General features: G+C 37.3%; 1 protein-coding gene and 1 pseudogene across 1 annotated transcript in view; one reads left to right on the top strand and one right to left on the bottom strand.

Moving 5' to 3' along the window:
* PKHD1 (PKHD1 ciliary IPT domain containing fibrocystin/polyductin) overlaps nucleotides 1-18,724 on the top strand; it is a 479,232-nt gene that overhangs the window by 201,762 nt on the left and 258,746 nt on the right. Inside the window, exons 43-46 of the mRNA XM_078446999.2 lie at nucleotides 5,395-5,507; nucleotides 6,757-6,862; nucleotides 11,870-12,004; nucleotides 18,055-18,190. Coding sequence (XP_078303125.2) covers nucleotides 5,395-5,507; nucleotides 6,757-6,862; nucleotides 11,870-12,004; nucleotides 18,055-18,190 — 490 coding nt within the window. The remainder of the gene's footprint in view (nucleotides 1-5,394; nucleotides 5,508-6,756; nucleotides 6,863-11,869; nucleotides 12,005-18,054; nucleotides 18,191-18,724) is intronic.
* LOC132668167 (U4 spliceosomal RNA) lies at nucleotides 750-821 on the bottom strand (annotated as a pseudogene).

Below are 18,724 nucleotides of genomic sequence, written 5' to 3'. Positions count from 1 at the left end.
ACATCCAGATGGCTAACAGACACATGAAAACATGCTCAACATCACTTATCATCAGGAAGACACAAAACCACACTGAGATATTCACACCTGTTAGAGTAGCTAAAATTAACGACTCAGGCAACAACAGATGTTGGTGAGGATATGGAGAAAGGGGAGCCCTCTTGCATTATTGGGAATGCAAACTCGTGCAGCCACTCTGGAAAACAGTTTGGTGGTTCCTCAAAAAATTAAAATAGAATCACCCTGTGGCCCAGCAATAGCACTACTAGGAATTTATGCAAAGGATACAGAAGTGCTGATTTATAGGGGCACATGTACCCCAATGTTTATGGCAGTGTTATCAACAATTGCCAAATTATGGAAAGAGCCCAAGTGTCCATTGATAGATGAATGGATAAAAAAGATGTGATAAACACACACACACACACACACACACACACACACACACACACACACACACACACAGGAATACTATTCAGCAATGAAAAAGAACGAAATCTTGCCATTTGCCACAACGTGGTTGGAATTGGAGGGTGTTATGCTAAGTGAAATAAGTCAGTCAGAAAAAGACGGATATCATATGTTTTCACTCATGTGGAATTTGAGAAACTTAACAGAAGATCAGAGGGGAAGGGAAGGAAAAGTAAGTTAAAAACAGAGAGGGAGACAAACCAGAAGAGACAGAGTACAAACTGAGGGTTGATGAGGGTAGGTGGTGGGGAGGGGTTGGGAAAATGAGTTATGGGCACTGGGTTTTCAATTAGCAATAATCACGCCTCGGATAAACCTCATTGGGTACAATACTGCCACTGCGCAAAGCTTGAGTTATAGGTATTGAGGAGGGCACTTGTTGGGATGAGCACTGGGTGTTGTATATAAGTGATGAATCACGGGAATATACTCCCCAAATCTCAATTTTTTCTTCTGTTGTTCAAAACAACTATGTCAGTAGACAGTCCTCATTAACTTTATGTCGATGTCTTGATAATGCTCAACCCCATAATGCTGGAGTTTAAGACCCCTCATCTTCCTTAAACATACTCTTCAAAATGTCTTTTCCTGTTGACTACTGGGAATTAGCTCACATCCTCACCCATGCGACTCTCTGTGCCCTCTGAACTGAGCATGCCGTTTTTCCATTTGCTAGGAATGGTAGGGATTTTATACTGTCTGGAATTTTGGTGTGAACAGAACAACTCTTAGTTAAGTCTGAACTGAAAAATGATGTCCAATTTTTAGGAAATCTATATTTATGTAGCAATATCAAACAATACTCCAGTCTTGTCCAACAGATTTTACCTGGTATCTGAAAGGTTAAGTTACTCTTTTCTCATGACCACAAATGCATCTTTCAAGGAGCTGGTTTACATGGACACTTAATTAATTTTTCTCTAGAATGTCTCCCACTAGAATGTCCATGATACATTGACTTCTGCAAAGAATGTTGCTCAGTATATTTTATCCACTATTGGGAAGGCCTATGGACTTCCTTTTGGTTCTGCCCTTGACCTGGTGACATGACTTTGCATTGCACCCTACTGTTTACATTTCTTCACTTGTGCCCCATTGTTTGGCATCCTGATTCTGGGTCTTGCCTTTATTTCTCTCCTTTAGCCTACAATCTCTGACACTTCCAGGTTTGGACATGAATTGAGTTGGCTCTGAGTTATTAGCTCTGTGACTTTGAGGAAGTTACTCAACATCTACAAGATTCAATTTCTTTGTGAAATTGTAATAATTTTTTTAGGGTAAAAGTGTAGCATTTTATTTAATTTATTAATTCATTATTTTAATATAATTTATTATCAGATTGCCTTACATACAACACCCAGTGCTCATCCCAACAAGTTCCTTCCTCCATGCCTAGCACCCATTTTCCCCTCTTCTCCACCACCCCCATTAACCCTCAGTTTGTTTTCTGTATTGAAGAATCTCTTAAGGTTTGCCTCCCTCTCTCTGTTTGTAACATTTTTTCCCACCTTCCCTTTCCCCATGGTCTTCTGTTAAGTTTCTCAAGATCCACATATGAGTGAAAACATATGATATCTGTCTTTCCCTGACTGACTAATTTCATTTAGCGTGATACCCTCCAGTTCCACCCATGTTGCTGTAAATGGCGTAATTTCATTCTTTCTCATTGTCAAGTAGTATTCCATTTTATATATAAATATTCTTTATCCATTCATCAGTGAATGGACATTTAGACTCTTTCCATAATTTGGGTATTGTTGAAAGCACTGGTATAAACATTGGGGTACATGTGCCCTGGTGCATTAGCACTCCTGTATCCCTTGGGTTAATTCCTAGTAGTGCTATTCCTGGGTCATAGCGTAGTTCTATTTTCAGTTTTTTGAGGAACATCCACACTGTTTTTCAGAGTAGCTTCACCAGTTTGCATTCCCACCAACAGTGCAAGAGGGTTTCCGTTTCTCCACATCCTCGCTAGCATCTATAGTTTCTTGATTTGTTCATTTTAGCCACTGTGACTGGTGTGAGGTGGTATCTCAGTTTGGCTTTGATTTGTATGTGAAACTGTAATAATAATACATAATTCAGAATTGTGAAAGTAAAGGAGACTCTAAAATCTGGTACCTGGACAATAGCATCTTCTTTAGAAATCTTTACTATGAGTATTATTATCACACTTGGTTCTAAGTTAGGAAAAAGGTAATTATTTCTAAGGAAAAGAAAAATTGAAAATAAATATAACTTGTACTGAGTTAGATCATCTTTTTGTGGGGATCTGGTAACAGATTCCCAACCTAATTGTCTAGGTCTCTATCCTCCTTCAGTTTTCTACCATGGCTTCCATGTGCAGTGGGCTGTTAAGGCAGCTCATGGGAAAGTCACCAGGAAGTTCATTCTTTCCAGTGTCTCTCCTGTCTTTGAACATCTCCTGGAGCCCTTGATGACTAAACAGTATAGTGTTAGTATCTCATTCACCTCCAGAGAAGTAGTTGTCAAAATGGGCTCAAAAGATCAATGATATTGGAACCACCTATGGTGCTCAAAAGTACAGAATACTGTCCTCCAACCCTTCACCATAACCTTCAGCACCTGTTAAGTCTGAATATCTAGAGGTGGGGCCTAAAAATCTGTATATCATATGCCCCAGGTTAGGGTTTCCAGACAAAACACAGCATACGTGGATAAATTTAAATCTTTGAAATATAACTAATACATTTTTAGTAAAGTATATCCTATACAATATTTGAGATATACTCATATTAAAAAATAGTGTTTTCAATCTGAAATTTAAATCTCACTGGGCTTCAGTGTTTTTGTTTGCTAAATGTTGTTACAACTCTATGTTGCATGCACACTAAACTTTAAAAAACTGTTTTAACGAGACATTCACAGGACAGTCCCACCAAGCCCTATATATAGGTAACTGTGGCACTGACGTATTGTTTTATAGAAAGACATTTAATGCCTTGTTGGGTGCCACAGCATCACAATCCCTTTTGCTTTACATTCTCTCTTCTATGACCTGATGCTGTCCTAGTCCTGTAGCACATTCTCCCAGGAAATGAGTTGCTCACAGAAGGGACACTCCAGCTTTCTCACAGTCTAACCAGCTAGGCCATGTCATGCCCCCAAGTGATCAGGGATAAACTGTGTGGAAGTCTCTGTAGCTTCCTTTGTCCCTGTAGACCTGAGGCTGGCTGAGGAGCCTGTTTCTTGAGTTCTGTTCTATAGGTAGACATGAGCATCTTAGCCTCAGACCATCCTCTCTGTCTGAGAGAGAAAACGTGCACAGAATTGCATAGCAGGTAGTCCAGCAGCTTGGTCTATTGGCCCTTCTTCCCTCCTACTGAAACAAAGAATAGCCAACATACTATTTACTTTACTGCCGACATTAGAGGTTGAAAATTCAGATATCCATAGGGGCTGGGCTAGAATCATATATAAGTGAAGCAGAAAGGGTGTGGCCTATGAAAAAATAGCCATAATCCAAGAAGGTGGGCACTTCTTAGCTTCAGCTGGTCCCTGGCTATCCCATAGGAATTTGGGCTCAGTATTATTAAAAAACTGAAAGTCTGAATTTTTATATCAAGTCTCCCGATTTTAAGACATTGGAAATAAAGGCTCCTGGGTGGCTTAGTCAGTTGAGCCTCTGACTCTTGATTTCCGCTCAGGTCATGATCCCAAGGGGTTGTGGGATCGAGCCCTGTGTGAGGCTCGGAGCTGAGCATGGGACCTGCTGAAGACACACACGCTTTCTCTCTCTCCGTCTCTCTCTCTCTCTCTCCCCCTCTCTTTCTGTCCCTCTCTCTTCCTCTGCTCCTCTCCCTTGCTTGCATGTGTATTTACTCTGTCTCTAAAAAATTATAATAAAATAAACAAAATGTTGGAAACAAAGTAACCATTTTTGTGAACATTAGGTAGGCCAACCAAAAGACCTTTGTGTACAATAATAAACTCTTCAGGGAGTTAGTTTTCTACTCCCTCTTAAATTATATTACACAGTGATGATTAAATTGTAGGTACATTATCGAGTTTGGAAAGATAATCCATTGTGTTCATTTTGATCAGAATTATAGCCCAAAACTCATATGGTCTAATGGAGAATTTAAGTTTTATATGAACATATAAAATACATCAAATTATTTAGATAGGAAATCGTATAAAGAAATATTAAGGTTGGGGCACCTGGGTGGCTCAGTTGGTTGAGCGTCTGACTTTGGTTTAGGTCATGATCTCACAGCTTGTGAGTCTGAGCCCCACATCGTGCTCTGTGCTGACAGCTCGGAGCCTGGAGTCTGCTTCAGATTCTGTGTCCCTCTCTCGCTCATGCTCTGTCTCTCAAGAATAAATAATAATAATAAAAAAAATTAAAACAAAGAAATATTAAGGTGATTAATCTAGTGAATATAAAGTACACTGAGGAGATTCAAGATGTGTTTGAGCTCAGACACCATGTCTCAGAACTAAGGCATAGTTAGTACAATCACTGGCCTTCATCCCATAGCCAAATCTTTGATTTGTTCAAAGGATTGGAGAGGATGCTTTGTGTAGACTTGGCTTTAAGGTACGCCTTTGCCCCTATATACTGTTGCGTACACCAAAGAGGAGGGCTTGGATTGATGACAAAGTAAGATTCCCTGTATGGAAGATTACAAGAACATTTTAACATGAGATATCACATATTAAGGTTGGCAAATTACAGTTGAGCTGAGCTGTGTGGGGGAAGAAAAATGAGAGTATTTCTGATCCCTGAGGTGAGGCAGGGTTGGGGGAAAGATGGCGGTGTGTGAAGAGTAAATGGAAGTATGAATATACCTCAACAGAAAGTAAATAAAAAAGCAGAATATTGACATAGAAGAGTCTTTCTCTCTGGCAACTTCATTGTATCTGGAATAACTATTATTTAACTATCCTTAATTTCTGTAGGGAAACAGGGTGTATGTTGCTGGTTTGGGCTACTTTTTTCATCTTGTGACCAGCCAAGCATCACAATCTCCACTTCTCTCCTTCACTCAGAATATTGCACATTCTTGTACAAGGTAACCTTGGGGAAATTCATCTGTAATTTTGATGTAAGGGTAATAATTGAACATTTTTTTTGTACAATGCTCTCAGAGAGGGTATAATCTGGGGCATGCATGTAAGATTTGATGGACGTGCCTTTGTATGCATTTGGGATCATAAAAGTTTGGTATTGAAGGGAAGGAAAGTGACAGGGAAGTCACTTGAGAGGGCAGCAGGAAAGAGTGCATCTTTTGTGTCCAGAGGAGAATTTAGTAGAGAAGTTAAAGTTCCAAGTGATTAGGAGCAACCAGGAAGCAGGAGTGACTGGTCTCAGGAGCCCAGTGGGGTGAGGAGCCTTTGGGAAGAGGCTCTTTGCCTGTGACATGTACCCATTAATAGGGAAGGGGACTTGTTCAATATCTTTGGTACATGGAAGTAAGGTCTTCTGCTAAGAGCAAGATCTGGGAAGTATGTTGGAAACATGGGAAAAATTCAGACTTCAAAGTCAGGCCCTACTTCAAATTTTGTCTTTACTCCTAGAAAACTGGCTTGGTTGTTGTTGTTTATTTAAGAGTCAGGTCCCTCATTTATAAAATTTCAGATCTACACTGAAAGTTTGATGTGATCTTTAGAGATGACTCATATAATGTACATAAGAGAACACCTGGAATACAGTAGGAACTCAAAAATTGATAGCTATAAATAATTACAATGATAATAGTATAGGAATACTGCTATGATGGATAGTGATAGATGAGTGGAATAAGGATTAAGAACAATTGCTGTGTTATGTTGAAGGGCCAGCTGAAGATAGGATTAGCACATATGCCATGAATTTATCATGAAGATTATGACGTTTTACCAAGGAGCTGTCAGAAGCCCTGTAGTGTGAGCAAAGAAGGTACCCAGAATACTGTGAAAGTAGGACATTTCAAGGAGAAGAACAAAAGTTTGAGGGAGAACGGTTCTGGTGTTCACTTTCTAGAATGTTCTGATGGGCAAGGCACAGGTATCCACACCCCTAGGAAGGGTGAACCTAGAGAGAGACTGGGAGAACAGACTGGGATGGTGGCAGTCTTCATCTGCTGAGATTCAAGAGCAGGTGATAGAGGGTAACAGAGAGGAAAGACTGAGGGATGGGCAATGCTGGACTGGACAAGGGGTCAAGGATGTTATCTCTACTGTCCTTACTCATTACCTTCATTTTATATTTTCCAATGTGAAAAAGTGGGACATTTGAAACATGGAAAGTGGCTGATTTTCACTCTTTGTTTTGCTTTCGAGGTGTGGCCTCTTTGTATACCCTCAATTTCAGCCACCTTGGGATAATGGCAAGGGCCTCACTGTGTTCCAAAACTTCACGGTTTGGGGAAGTGCAGGTGGTGCCCAGGTAAGCTGTGTTAGTTTTTTATTAAATTGTCATTTGTTTTCTCATGGTGATTTATTATGCATCTCTATTTAAATGGGGATAGTATGGGAGCCACTGCAATATTATCATAGTTGTATGGGACAAACAGCATCATAGATGTGTGGAAAAGTTGTTGAATGAACGAATTCCTACTCAGGAAACCAGGGTCAAGTCATTTCCTCTACAGTGACTTTTCAGCAGCTCTACTAGAGAACAATAGAATTGTAGTGATAGAGATTTACAAGCAGGAGAGATCATAGAGGTCATCTGTTTCTTATCTCCCATGCCTATTTAGAGATAAAAATTAAGGCTCAGAAAGTAAAAGGATTCCCCAAACGTCACACAGCACCACCAGCTGCAGAATTCAGACCCCAAATGTTGTGCATTTGGTACCTTAATATCTTGAGTAATGCATGCTTCAGTCTTAAAAAAGTACTGTTCATCCCTGGAACATGAAAATTCCTGCTCAAAGTGTCATTCTTACTTTTATCAATGAGCCACATTTTCTTCTATTTTCTTCAAAAGGGAAAAAGTTTGTGTTCAATCATTCACATTTCATTACTTCAATGATTTCTGGTAAGGAAGCTTTGGATGCTCACTCTTAGCAGCAACTTGTAAAATTAGCCAGGGTGACTATTTGGTGCTACACAAAGAAAATTATATACACTTGATCTCTGTCATTTAGCAATCTGGAGCCTAAAATACGTAGATGAAGCAATATGTTTACAGGGCACTCAGGAAATAGAATAAAAACATATAGTTAAGTTACATTAAGAAAGTTAGACATTAATTTCACATATCCAACAAGAGGAAGACAACTGTGGATGGGGAAAGCCCAAAAATGTGTAATTAGGGTAGCTAACAGGAAGAATCCCAACTGCCTTTAGTGTTTTGTTCTTATTGAATTTATAGAGTACTTTGTTCCCATAAACATCATGAGTAAAGGGGGGTGACAAATCCAGTGGAAACACTGATTGAGTGGCCTCTTACACAGAGAAGCAATTCATGACTTGAAGAGAGTTATGCAATATCTCCATGCCCTTGAATAGCCTTATTTTAAAGGAAATAACCTAATAAAATGAGAATATTAGAAGGTGATCATGAAAGTCAGTTTTCTCAAATTCTGCAGTCAGAAATGCTAAACCCATAAAAACAAAAAACAAAAAAACAAAAAAACAAAAAAACCCAGATCCTTAAAGATGAAACTCTTGTGCACTCAAATTGAATTAATTAAAAAGTTCAAACAATGTGAATGCTTTTGTAACTTCACTTTTATGAGGAGAATAAAGTAAAATTAACATGATAGGGAATTTAAAAAGTGATTCCCACCAAAACAATCCTGCAAAAAAATAAGAGAGATTTACACTTCTTATATAAAAAATTACTATAAGGTAATAGTAATCAAGACAGTGTGGTATGGGCACAAAGAGAAATATGGATAAATGGAATAGAATTGAGAGTCCAGAAATAAATCCACCCAGTTGATTTTTGACAAGGATGCCAAGACCATTCATTGGGGGAAACAATAGTCTTCTCAATAAATGGCACTGGAACAACTGGGTAGCCACACTGAAAAGAATGAAGTTGGATCCTTACCTCATATTATTTACAAAAGTTGACTCAATAATGGATCAAAAACAATGTTAGAACAGAAAGTATAAAAAAAAATCTTAGACAAAAACAAAGGAATAAATCTTCATGATCTTGGGTTTAGTTAAAGATTCCTAGGTATGACTCCAAAACAAGCAACAAAAGAAAAATGGATAAGTTGGACTTTATCAAAATTAAACATTTTAGTGGTTCAAAGACCTCATCAAAAAGTGAAAGCACAACCTATACAATGGGAGATGATATTTGCAAATGATATATCTGATAAGGGAATTGTGTATCTGGAATATATTAAGAACTCCTACTGATGCATAGGGGCACCTGTACCCCAATGTTTATAGCGGCACTCTCAACAATAGCCAAATTATGGAAAGAGCCTAAATGTCCATCAACGGATGAATGGATAAAGAAATTGTGGTTTATATACACAATGGAATACTACGTGGCAATGAGAAAAAATGAAATATGGCCTTTTGTAGCAACATGGATGGAACTGGAGAGTGTGATGCTAAGTGAAATAAGCCATACAGAGAAAGACAGATACCATATGGTTTCACTCTTATGTGGATCCTGAGAAACATAACAGAAACCCATGGGGGAGGGGAAGGAAAAAAAAAAAAAAAGAGGTTAGAGTGGGAGAGAGCCAAAGCATAAGAGACTGTTAAAAACTGAGAACAAACTGAGGGTTGATGGGGGGTGGGAGGGAGGGCAGGGTGGGTGATGGGTATTGAGGAGGGCACCTTTTGGGATGAGCACTGGGTGTTGTATGGAAACCAATTTGACAGTAAATTTCATATATTAAAAAATAAAAAATAAAAAAAAAAAAAAAAAAAAAAAAAAGAACTCCTATAGCTCAACAGTAAAAAGACAACCCAATTAAAAAATGAGCAAAATATTTGAATGGACAATTCTCCAAAGAAGATATACATATGGTCAAAAGCATGTAAAAAGATGTTCAACATAATTAGTTATTAGAGAAATGTAAGTCAAAACCACAGTGAGATAGCACTTCACACCCACTGGGATGGCTAGAATCAAAATGATAACAAGTGTTGATGAAGATGTGGAGAAACTGGAACCTTCACACACTGTCGATGAGAATTTAAAATGGTCTAGATGCTTCAGAAACCAGTATGGCAGTTCCTCAAATTGTTACACATAAAGATATGTGTATGATATGATCTATCTACTCCTAGGTATATAAGGGAAATAAAACATAGATCCACAGAGAGACTTATACCCAAATGCCTACAGCAGCATTATTCATAATGGTCAAATGGTGAAAAAAACTCAAATATTCAACATTGGACAAATGGATAAATATAGCGTGGTATATCAGTAGAATGGAATATTATTGAGCCAGAAAAAATGAAATGAAGTGCTGTTATATGCTACAACATGAGTGAACTTATGGAAACATTATGTTCAGTGAAAGTAGCCAAGTCCTACCTATGTGATGTTAGGCAAATCCCATTATTTTTTCTTCATAAAGTGGAAAGAGCAATCATACCTAAAGGATAAATTTGTGTTGAGAGTTAAATAGGTGCCCATAAGGATGCCTGGATCTTTGTGTTTACATAGTAGCAACCCTTATTCTTACCATTGTTAGTGAATAGGAGTAGATAGTGATAGATCAATGTTAACAGTGATGTCTCTGGAAATTTTACATTGATAAATACCTTCTGCATCCAATAAAAATACATTGTGTTCACATTTCGTAAACTTACATTATTAGGTATATCTGACTATATTCTGGTCATTAGACATAAGTGTCATGTATACAGATACTTGAACAGAAGATTCCATTGGGTAAAATTTCAATTGTGTATAAACATAGATTCATATTTATTTGATGACATTGATATTGATATTTTCTCATTTAATGATCTTAATAACCTTGGGGGGAACTGTGCCATTACTAGAGATCCCTTTCTCTCTCCCTCTCTCCCTCCCTCTCTCCCTCTCTCCCTCCCTCTCTCCCTCTCTCCCTCTCTCCCTCCCTCTCTCCCTCTCTCCCTCTCTCCCTCCCTCTCTCCATCTCTCTCTCTCTCTCTCACTCTCTCTCGCTCTCCCTCTCACTCTCGAAAGAGGAAAAGAGAGGGAGAGTGAAAGGGAGAGCACTAATGTCATACAGCTAAGAATTGCTAGATTCCAACTCAATGTGACCTTTGAACATATATGTTAATAAGAGTTGAGAAGAATATCCTTTCCTCACCATGTCTCATAAATGCAAAGTGATTCTTTTAGAAGAGAGAGAGAGATGAAAGCACTTTCTGAAAGGTGTATTCACACAACAAATAGATGATTTTTGCTACTGTGTGTTGGTTTTCTTTTAAAATCACCAGGTTCTCTAGCTAATGTGAGGTGTTAGCTGTTTTTAAATATGAGTATATTTGCCAGATCTTGGGCTGATGCTTGTAAATAGGTCACAATTCTTACCAAGTTAACAGTTTAGATTATGCTTATTTTGTTTAAATAAACCTTCGTGTCTTCAAAGATGTATCATTTTGTAAAAGCTGTTGGCTCATACATAATGGGATATGCAAGCTATTTGTTTCATGAAAATTCAAGCTTAAAGACCGATTGACAAGTAGAAGCACGATACTATGATAAATCAAGGCTACTTTGGCCTTAATAGGAAACTTCCACGTGAAGGTATGAATGTAAATATGATGCTATTTAATAAAGAAATAAATGCTGTGTTAGGTAATTTGCTAGTCCAGACCTCCACCTTGATTTTGAAGATGGTTGAATTGAAGTCCAGGAAAAGTTCAATGTCTTGCCTGAGATCATATAGTTAGTTAATATCAGTGGTAGCTCAAAACCAAGAGCTCTGTCCTCCAAACTAGTGGGATTCTTTCAACTCTAACAAACTAATTTTGTTAATATTCAATCCCTATTTGGGCCCACTCACCCAAGTTATCATAAATATATATGCACATAGCACATTTTTAATCTGTAGTCATTTGGAATTACTTATTTCATAATTATATTTTTTATAATAATAGTAACATATACTACCATGAAGAAAATAGTAAGTATTTGAGTTCTTGGATGCTCTGTTTTTCTCCATTAATTTTGTGTGATTTGACAATTGCAAGTTTATTTTAGATAAGTGAAGAATTCACACTGACATTTTTAATGTAACAGTTATTACGAGGAGAAATGAAAAGTACAGAGGGGATGTTACCAAAAGGGACTAGGTAGTACTGACCTGACAGCAACTTTGGGATGTCTGTACAGATATTGATGGACAAAAGCTGCTTAAATGTGGTATAGCATGCTTATTTATACTTAATCAATAATTAAAGAAGCTATAGGAAGTCTGCAAGAAAAACCAAGCCTCAGACCTTTGCCATAACATATGCTGTTATTTTATAGATTTTTAGAAGTAGCAATCTTCACCTGAAAAACTTCCAAGTTTATTCATGCAGAGATTTTGGAATTGACATCTTGGAAAGTGATGCAAATACTTCAGTTACTGACAGCTTATTACTTGGTCATTTTGCCCACAAGGTAAGTGCCTTAGTGTAGTTGTTTTAGACTGTCTATCAAAACAGAATTGTTCATGCTCGGTTCCCTAGTGACCCAGGGTATGTAATTTTAATAGTATTCTTTAGTGAATCTTGGGTTTAATTGGTAGAGGTTAGAAGAACTTTTTATTTGTAACAGTGGTGGTATCTATGATGAAATTCAAATGTACACAAGGTTTTAACGTTATGAGTCCATATAAACCCTAAAAGCCATGAGTAGCTTGCCAAATTCTTACTTGGTTGCAATTTAGCATTATTTTCACTGCAATTCAGTAATAAACCTAATGATTTTAGATTAATTTACCTTTACTTCACAAGGGTTATAGAATAGCAAAACTTCACATTTTCTCTTTGTATTGTAGTTTGTCATGTTTCAATATAAACATTTTGTTCATAGGGTCTTTATTGTTTTTAAAGTGCCCCTCCTCACCGAAGAGGTAACATGAATTTATGTTGCATAGTATACTAGAGTACCTTAGATGATTCCCTAATACTTGCCTAAGCATGGGTTTCTACATGATAAATATCAGACTACAGATGACTTCTCTGCCACCGCATGACCAGGGTACCAGAATGTAGATGAGGCAAAACAAATTTCCCAGATGCAGAACTAGAAGTAGTAATTCCCCTTAAGGGAAGTCCAGGGTTGCCATTGGTCTTAGTAGGCTTCACACCTGTAATGGACCCCCTTAAATTCTTAAGAGAGTTCTAGAAAGAGCTACATGTATATTCATATCACATTGTCATAACAATCATAGATGAAAGAGACCTACTGTACTTCTGGAAACAAAGGAAAGAACAAGTTCTTTACTTTGGTTCTGAATACCTTGACCTATTGAAATTTAAATAAGTATAGCTCTTGGAGGTTATTGTATAGATATAGATAAAAATATTAAGATTAATGGGGCGCCTGGGTGGCTCAGTCGGTTAAGCGTCCGACTTCAGCTCAGGTCACGATCTCACGGTCCGTGAGTTCGAGCCCCGCGTCGGGCTCTGGGCTGATGGCTCAGAGCCTGGAGCCTGCTTCAGATTCTGTGTCTCCCTCTCTCTCTGACCCTCCCCCATTCATGCTCTGTCTCTCTCTGTCTCAAAAATAAATAAAACGTTAAAAAAATTTTAAAAAAATATTAAGATTAAAAAGATGATTTTCTTAAGCTTCATTTTTTTATGTTTAATTTTCAAAGTTAATTAAATATTTTTTGAACCATCATTTTCCAGAGGGAAATACCTGCCCATTTTTCCTTTTCTCTGAAAGGATTACCACCTTGAGAGATGAATCTTCTTTTTTGACTGCAGAATTTTCAAGAGAGGATGGAACCCAGATTTAGATTCTCTGATACCGGTAGATGAAAGGCCCTTAAATTCCTTGGAAATAACCTTAAAGAAGATGCCAAAACAAATGTCCATCAGGCTGAGTCAGTAACTGTCCTGGTAAATTAATGTCACAGCCTCTTAATTGATACTAAGTAGACATCATAATTTAGGGGAGAGTGATACAAACTAAGATACAAATTATGCCAAAAGGGTGTTTATCACGAGATAATAAAACATAATTCTGTCCTTGGGGTGTGATTCACCAGGAATGAAATGCAGCCTAGGGTCTCTCAGTTTTTAAAGAAAGTACAGGAGAAAAGTCCCTGAATAGATATTAAACAGCTTGTTCTAGAAGAGATCTAGATCCTGGTTAGGCACACAAAGCATAAAACCATGGAACTTTAGATCTAATTATCCCTTAGAAGTTGATCTAGTTAAAACTTATGAATTTACCAGTAAACAGATGGAGAATTTGAGAGGTCAAATGATAGCCCAAGATCTATGCCCAGTATTATGGAGCTAGGATCACCAGCATACCCTCTTACCCTTGGTCAAATACTCTTCAAATCATACGTGGAAGATAGCTTTGGCAATGAGCATTGCCTACTCCAGTATTTCCTGTAGTATTTTTCATGCAAGGCTATTTCCAAGAGGGGGTCTGGGAAAAGCAAGATTCTTAGGTTAATTATCATATTCTGCTTACCATACACCCATCCCCTGAAATTTATATTCCATATTAACACTTAAAGGGCTCTGTGAAGTTATAGGGTTAAAAACAAAAAGAGGAAAATATCTATACATCTTTATGTAATGCAGTATTTCTCAGATTTATTTGGGAATCTCTTTATTGTCACATGAAACTGTGTCAGTTGTTAAAAAGAAAAAAAAAAAAGAGAGAAAAAAGGAGGACTGACCTGTCTGTGGTTGGGGAACTCTGATTTTAGCTTCTGTCTTCTGTGCCTGCCATTCCTTTAGGAATTTAGATTTGTGGCCTATCTATTCTTAGACCTTCCACCCACACCTAATTGGTGGCACGCCATTACCAGTGAGTCCTAGCCTAAAACAAACACTACTTTCTGGGAAACACTTTTTATTAAAAGAAATTATGTCTTGTAAGTATATTTGTGTGTATGTTGGTAACCTCCTGGTCAACACTACCTTTATATTGAGGTGGGTGGAATAGCTCGCAGGGAGGATGGCTTTAATACAGAAGAACAAGAGATGTCTTCTATCACTGTGCTCCCCAGTATGACTGTATTTTATTTGTGTCAGTTTTCTTAACATCCTATTTCATTAGCATCCCCTTTCACTCTCAAAAGTGGCCTGATTTGGATGTAAATTATGGTCACCTGACTTTGGGAAGTATCTGTAGCTTGGTTATCTTCTCATTGTTATTGTAATTAATTTGAGCAGATGACAGTAGTTTAACATGTATCTTATTTAGGCAGATGCTGATGGGTGGCTTCATTCTTCCTCCTGTTTCTCTGGGGTTATTTCCTATTTTCACTTGCGGATTTGTCTTCCTTAATGTAGACCTTTCATTGTTCTGTTTCTCTACATTCTGTTGTAAGGCCCCTTCTCTTCTCAATGCACTTGCTCTCCCTGGGAAAAATCTCATTTTCTCTAGTAGTTTCAATTACTAGACATGCTGATGTCTCCCATATATTTGCACTTATTTCTACCATTTTACTTTGTGCTCCCACTTTGCAGTCAGTTTTCTTTTTTTTTTTTCCTACTTTTCAAACTTGATTTGTCTTGCATTGAAGGGTATCTTTTTTTTAATGTTTGCCTGTTTGAAAGTTACTCATTTTGTTTTGGTTATTTTAGTTATCGACCTTAAATTTTCAATAGGCCTGTTTGTCTTAATGAAGGCTAAATTACAACAGCATCCTTAAACTTTGCCTGAACAATGAAATGACCTTATACTCTTTCAGCTTCTTTCTTCCTTCCCTTCTTGTATGCTACTTGTCTTTAGTATCTGTTCCACTTCTTAAAATAAATGTGTCATGGAAGCATAACATTTATAGAGAAAAGTGCACCAATCACAAGCAAAGAACTCGATAGATTTTTATAAAGCAAAAGCGATGGACATACCACCCAGATCAAGAAATAGAACATTATCTGTTCCTTTGAAGCCCCTTCATGGCTCCTCCCACCCAACCCCATTCCCCAGCTCCCTGGCCAAAGGGGAACCATTACTCAGACTTCTATAGGCATAGGTTAATTTGAAATATGTTTTTGATCTTTATATAAATGGAATCATAGAGTAGGAATTCTTTTGTGCCTGATTTCTTTGGCACAACATTATGTCTATGATATCCATTCATGTTTTTATATGTTTCAATAATTTGTACTTCCAATTGTTATGTTGTATTGCACTTCATGACTATACCACAGTTATTTATTTATTTATTTGTTTATTTGTTTACAGAGCAAGGGCTGGGGAGGGTCACAGGGAGAGAGAGAGAGAGAAAGAGAGAGTCTTAAGCAACCTCCACATTCAGCACAGAGCCCAACACCAGGCTGGAACCCACTACCCTGGGATCATGATGTGAGCTGAAATTGAGAGTCAGATGCTCAAGAGACTGAGCCACCCAGGCACCCCTATACAACAGTTGCTATTGATGGACATTTGATTATTGCCAGTTTTCAGCTATTTTACCAGTAATGATTTCATGAACATTCTTCCGTATGTCTCTTGGTGTTCGTGTGCATGTACTTCTGTTGAATATATGCCAAATTGTAAAATTGCTGAGTCATGGGATATCCATTCAGTTTTAGCAAATAATGCAAAACAACAATCCTAAGTGTTTATACTTGCACCAGCAGTTTGGGAGAAGAGTGTCACAGATGCGCCCTGAAATTTCTCCTGACCATCATCTTGGAGTTTTCCTGCATGTCTCCTTAATATTGGATCTCTTGTTCCTGATTCCCACATTTTCCTCCTTTGTGATTTAATTTCTTATTGTATTAGAACATAGCCGATAGTAAATTTCTTAACAAAGTGGAGGCTATGGAAGTAAATATTTTGAGTTACAAATGGAGACCCTCTTATTCCTAGGTTGTTGGTTATGGAATAGCAGTTTGCAGTTCATTTTACCTTGACAATTTGAAGGCAAAGCTCCACTGCCTTCCAGCTTCTAGTTTTGAGGTTGAGTAGTTTAAGATATTCTGATTCTTGGTCAGTTATATGTAACCTTTTAGTTTTTCTGCTTTGGAAGTTTTTGGAATCTTGTTCCTGGTATTATGTAGTTTCAGGATGATGTACCTTGTGTGGTTTTTCGTTGTAACCACTGTATTAGGGAACGGATGAGATTTTCCATTTAGAAAACATATCTTTCCCATCTGAGTAGCTTTCTTAAGTCATTTCTTTGATAATTCTGTCCTCTTATTTTTCTTGTTTTCTTTTTTGAAAGAATTTTTATTTGGATATTGGACCTCCTCGGTTCTTTTTCTACTTTTCTTAATTTTCTCTCTGATTTGCCCACTGTCTTTTTATTCTGTTTTCAAGGATATTTCCTCAATTCTTTTCTATTGAATTGATTATTTCTGCTCTCCTGTTTTTGTTCTTTTTTTTTTTTTTTTTTTTCTGAAAAATCCCTTTTTGGGCTTCTTCATGGCTATAATATAGTTATTTCTCTGCGGTTTTTTTGATAGTGTTTAAATGTTCTTCTGATTTCTATACTGATTTTGTCTCCACTGGATTACTTTTTTTCTTTCTTTCTATCACTGTCTTTCATGGTGGAGACCCTCGACAAATGTCTGGTAATCCTCAGCATACAATTATTTTCAAGTGTTGAACAGTGAAACACTAACAACTTAATTAGACAGAGTTTGTTGAAGAGATTTTGCGGAGAATAGTAGAAGCAGGTTTTTTTTTTAGATTTTCTAATTTTAATTTTTAAATTAATATACAGTAAAATTATTTTTTTGATGTACCATTCTATGATTTTAAACATCTGTATACATTTGGGTAAACACTACCACCACCACCATAATCCAGATACACAACAGTTGGTTCAACCCAACTTACTGTCTCAGGCTTCATCTTTGTGGCCACATCTTACTCTCAAGTCTAACCCCTGGGAATCTCTAATCTATTGTCTGTCACTATAGTTTTGTCTTTTGAAATGGAATCAGATAGTATGTGACCTTTGAGACTGGCTTCTTTCACTCCCAAATGCCTTCAGGATTTACCTAACTTGTTGCAAGAAGCAGGATTTTATTCCTTATTATTGCCGGGTAGTATTCCACTATATGGATGTACCACAATGTGTTTATCCATTCATTTGTATAAGGAAATTTGAGTTGTTCCCAGATTTGGTGATTACAAGTGGAACTATTATAATCATTTTTGTAAGGTTTTTGTGTGAATGTAAATTTTCATTTCTTAAAAGTAAATAAATACCTAGGGGTTGAATTGCTAGGTCATGTGATAAGAGTATATTTAACTTGATAAGAAAATGCAAACCCATATTCCATAGTTTTTATGGCCATGTGGAAGTTATCAGCACTGGGTATCATCACTATATTTTCTTTAATCATTCTAATATGTGGATAGTGCGTTCTACTGTGATCCTTTGTCATATCATGATTTGCAAATATTTTTTTTCCACTCTATAGCTTGTCTTTTTATTCTCTTGTTTTTATTAACATATTACAAATTGTATTTCATGTGTCTACTTCCTGTCTTTTTTTTTTCTTCTTTCCAAATCACAGGAAAGCCAGTGTATGTCAGCTGGGATCAAAACTCCCAAGAGATGGGAACTGATAATATCTAACACAACCTTTGTTAATTTTGATCTCACTGACTGTGTGTCCATCAGGACCTGTTCTGGCTGTTCCCAAGGACAAGGTAAGTTGTTTTAAGACATAAGACAGACAGGAAAGAAGGCCAACGTTCAAGTAATATGATAAATAGTGGCAAAACCTTTGTGACTCATCATTTCTTTCAATTATAAGATTGCATCAGTAGAAACTGCTTCTCTGATCTCCTAAAGGAAATCTCAGTGGTGGTCAGGTACTCCCACTATGACTCTTCTAGCTCTCCATTCTTTCCCTATGATGACATCTGTTGTACTTCGTCATTACGGTGCCCTGTCTCTGTTGGACTCAGAGCTTCATAAAGGCAGGGACCATGACCTCATGCTCAGAGGTTTGTCATTCATACCCAGAAGCTTGGTGCCTCAAAGTCAGTTCATTGATTGAATATAAATGGAGTTGGGTGGATAGATATATGAACATAAACTAACACACATGCAGTCTTTCCCCAAAGAGCCAGAATGGAGTACTTTATGTTTTCAACTGCCCAAGGCTTGGTGTATACCTAAAGAGTACCATAGGAATTCTTGTTTACTTGTAAACCACATCTCTGAGGTAGTGAGAAATA

This window comes from Panthera onca, chromosome B2, assembly GCF_046562875.1.
Source record: "Panthera onca isolate mPanOnc1 chromosome B2, mPanOnc1 haplotype 2, whole genome shotgun sequence".
In the NCBI taxonomy this organism is placed as follows: Eukaryota; Metazoa; Chordata; class Mammalia; order Carnivora; family Felidae; genus Panthera; species Panthera onca.
This window is presented reverse-complemented; position numbering and strand designations above follow the sequence as displayed.